Consider the following 3,882-nt stretch of genomic DNA (forward strand, 5'->3'; position numbering starts at 1 on the left):
GGCCAGGGCCGAGCCTGTGTGTCCTGAGCCCAGTGGGCCTCCCTGCCCACTCCCAGGCGCAGTCCGGAGCTAGGGGCCGGATGGTCCAATGGATAGAGCTCCAGCCGGGGAGTTAGGCCGATTTGGCCCCAGACCACAGGACCCTGGACAAGTCGTCGAACCCCCTTTGCCTCCAAAGGGTAGAGAAGCTACCCCCTCGCCTCCCATCTCTGCCCCATCGAACGCCAAATGGGCTCTGGGAGAGTCCCAAGGAGATCTCCAAGGCTGGCCCCGAGGCTTCCGCCATTTCCGCTCCTCTTTGCTGGTCGCCCCGGGCAGAGGCCTGGAGCCCCCCTGGTGGCTTTTCACTGGCGCCCTCGCCTCTGGAGCAGGGTTGGTCCCGGGCCACTGGCCTCTCCTCCTCCCCGACTTTGTAGCCGGCTTGGTGGCCTCTTATCAGGCTCTCCACCGAGTCCTTTCCGGAGCTGGGAGTCTCGGAGGGGAAGCCCCAGAGATGGTGCCCACCCCAAGGACCCCTCCCCCCCCCCCCAGCCCGGCCTTAGAGCCCCGGAAGCTGGTCTCGGCCTCCTTGGAGGCTGCCTGGGCCTCCTGGCGGGCCTCACCGGCCAACATCCAGCGTCCCTTTAGGGCAGCAGATGACGGAGGACTTCGCCAAAGTGAACAGCCTCAAGAGAGTGCCGGCCCTGAAGGACGGAGACTTCGCCTTGGCCGAGGGGTAGGTGCCTCCCCTGGGGCCTGGGGAGCTTGGGAGGGACCTGGCCCGAGCTAGGCTGAGGCCGGGAGAGGGAGAGACCAGGGGAGGAAAGGAGGCCTGCGGGGCAGAGGGATGATGGGAGTGTCCGGCTGGAGAGGCTCACAGGCAGGCCTCCTGCATTTCCCCTTCCCAGGAAGCCAAGGAGCCAGGGCGGGAGGAGGGAGGAGGGAGCCAGAGCCAGCCGGGCTGGGGAAGGGGGGGCTTTGGCCGTGTTGCCTCTACTTTCCTGGCAGAGGCTGGCCAAGCCTCCTGTCCTCCCCGGGTTAGCCAAGGGCACTAGGCTGGCTCTTCCCCCGCCTTATGACTCAGGCAGGTCGGACAGTCCAGGGTCGGCCCTGCTTTTAGGGGTCCCCAAAGCCACCCTCAGCCACGCCCCCCCCCATTTCTGGGAAGACCTGAGCCGGATGAGGTGGCCCTCGGAAGGGGCTGCCCAGAGAAACCTCCTGCCTGCCCGGACAGGGCACCAGGGAGGGCGGGAAGAGGGCGGCCTCCGGGAGCTGACCGAGGCTGCCCTTCCTCCCCCTCAGCGTGGCCATCTTGCACTACCTGAGCCAGAAGTACAAGACCCCGGCTCACTGGTACCCTCCGGAGCTGCAGGCCCGAGCCCGGGTGGACGAGTACCTCTCCTGGCACAGCGACTCCGTCCGAGGCACCTTTGGCACGATGCTGTGGATCCGGGTGAGGTGGTGGGCCGGGGGGAGGGGGAGGGAGGCCTTACGCCTGCCCCGGCCTGCACGCCTGTCTCGGGGTCCCCAGAGCCCGGGGTGGGGGGGAGACGGCCACGTGGACTTGGGGGAAGGGGCTGATCTCTGCCACCCCCACAGGTGCTGGGCCCTCTCATCGATGTCCAGATCCCCAAGGAGAAGGTGGACAAGAATATGGCCGCCGTCGTCCAATCCCTGCAGCATCTGGAGCAGAAGTTCCTGCAGGACAAGCCCTTCCTCACGGGGGACAAGATCTCCTTTGCCGATTTGATGGCCTTGGAGGAGCTGGTTCAGGTATGGGGGAGAGACTCTGCCCCAGCGTTGGAGGGGGGCAAGGTGGGAAGCCAGGGGGGCTGCCCAGGGCCAGAGCTGAGCAGGTCCCCCCTGATACTCAGCATCCTCAGCCTGGCTCTTTCAGGGGTCGCGGCACCCTGGAGCCAGGCGGGGCCAGAACGAGCCTCTCCCTGGACAGATGGGGGGTGAGACCCCAGGAGGTGCTCATGAAGGATCTGTTGTGCGGCCGGCCCCGTGCCAAGGGCCAGGGCTACAAAGAGGACAAAGCCATCGTCTTTGCTCTCCACTGTGGAGCAGACGGTCTACACATAAGCAGTTACCTACCTGGTATCTACAGAGTAAATGGGGGGGAGGCATTCGAAGTGGGGGGAAGGACCCAGAAAGGCTTCCTCCTGCAGGTGAGGTTTGGGAAAAAGCCAGAAAGCAGAGGTGCGGCGGGAGAGGCTTCCAGGAATGAGGGGAGACCAGGGAAAAGGCGCAGAGTTGGGTGGGAGGAACAGCAAGATGAGATGGAAAGAGCGTGCCGAGGTCCCTGCCTCTCCCCAGCCCGAGCCCCGCTCTTCTTCCCCTTCCTCTCCTGGAGGACCCGAAGGAGGTGTTAGGCCTTTGTATCCGCTTCAACTCTCACTGGCTGCGTCACCCCACATTTATAGGGACCAGGAACTAGGACTCGAATTCCATCTAACCACAGAACATCGATCCCTTTTTACAAAGGGATTCTCAGTTCAGAGAGAAGGAAGTTGGTCCAACTATTTCCATACCCCAATACCTCTGAGACAGCTCCCCGATACCATCTCAGGCTCCAGGGATGTAGGCGGTACTTAGTTTAACCAAGTTCACATTCTAATGTGCCTCAGGGTTGGGACCTGAAGGTCACTTTTTTAAAAAAAAAACCCTAATATCTTTTATATATATCCTTCTATATTAATTTTATTTGTTACAGGGTTAGGCAATGGGGGTTAAGTGACTTGCCCAGGGTCACACAGCTAGGAAGTGTCTGAGGCCAGATTTGAACCTAGGACCTCCCGTCTCTAGGTCTGGCTGTCCATCCACTGAGCTACTATAAATATGAAAAATAATAAAGGCTGCTATAATAATAATTATTAGTAATTTAATTAAAGCCATGCTGATAGATAAAGTTATTAGACCATGCGCTTGAAAGCATTCAAACTTGCCGCCTCCATTTTGTTACCTCTTGTCTCTCCCCGAGCCTGCTAGCCAAGAGACCACTCCCCCCTAACCCAGGAGATTATAAACTCTTCTCTGCGTCAAGACGTAGGTGTCCCCACGCCCAAAGAACCGGAACTGGAAACCCGTTGGACCACAGGAAATGTAGTTTGACAATTTCCATAGAAAATACATATGTCTACTTAAAGATGACATTTCCCAAATTCCACTTTTACACTACCCAGCTGTCCCCTGAAGGTCACTCTTGATGATTGCTTCCTAATTTTATGCTGGAAAGTAAAGATTAAAAAAAAAGAATAGCTAATAAATAGCATCTATCTAGTACTTAAACTCTCACAAAGAACTTTATAAATATCTCATTTGATCCTCACAACAATCCTGGGAGGGAGATGCTATTTTTTTTTTGGTAGTTGAGGAACTCGAGGCAGATAGCAGTTAAATGATGGGAATGACATGTAGAGGATGACACCAAGGTTGTGAGACTGGGTAATAGGAAGGACGATGTTAACCTCAGATAATACTGAGAATTAGGAAAAGGGAGAAGGGGGAGAATAATGAGTTCTCTTTGGGAAAAGTGGAGTTTGAAATGTTTGAAGGACAGAGGGTTCAAGTGTAGTAAGTGACTCAAGACTAGAAGTCAGGAGAGAATTTAAAGCTAAATAAATAGATCTTAAATTAATTTGCATAGAGACGATAATTGGATCCATGGGAGATGGATGATGAGATCACCAAGAGAAATGGCATAGAGAGGAGAGAAAAGGCCCAGGATAGACACTTGGAGCACAACCATGGTCAGTTGGCATGACCTGGATAAAATCCCCTAAAGAAGACTGAGGAGTGGTCAGATGGGTAGGAGAAAAACCAGGAGAAAACAGAGTCCTGAAAACCTAGAAAGGAGAAAGAAGGGGAGGAAGGAGGAGGCAAAGTGAGAAAGTGTAAGTG

The 3,882-nt window shown here is 56.1% G+C and overlaps 1 protein-coding gene across 1 annotated transcript; it reads left to right on the forward strand.

Annotated features, from left to right (window-relative positions):
• Positions 1–542: 542 nt before the first annotated feature.
• On the forward strand, positions 543–2,522 carry LOC123254649 (glutathione S-transferase theta-2-like; the record flags this gene model as incomplete). The annotated part of the gene is made up of 3 exons (XM_044683622.1): positions 543–715; positions 1,282–1,432; positions 1,579–2,522. Coding segments are annotated over 3 exons (687 nt in total), but the record flags the coding sequence as incomplete, so codon positions are not given.
• Positions 2,523–3,882: the final 1,360 nt, after the last annotated feature.

The sequence above is a fragment of the Gracilinanus agilis genome, unplaced genomic scaffold (assembly GCF_016433145.1).
Source record: "Gracilinanus agilis isolate LMUSP501 unplaced genomic scaffold, AgileGrace unplaced_scaffold27529, whole genome shotgun sequence".
Lineage (NCBI taxonomy): Eukaryota > Metazoa > Chordata > Mammalia > Didelphimorphia > Didelphidae > Gracilinanus > Gracilinanus agilis.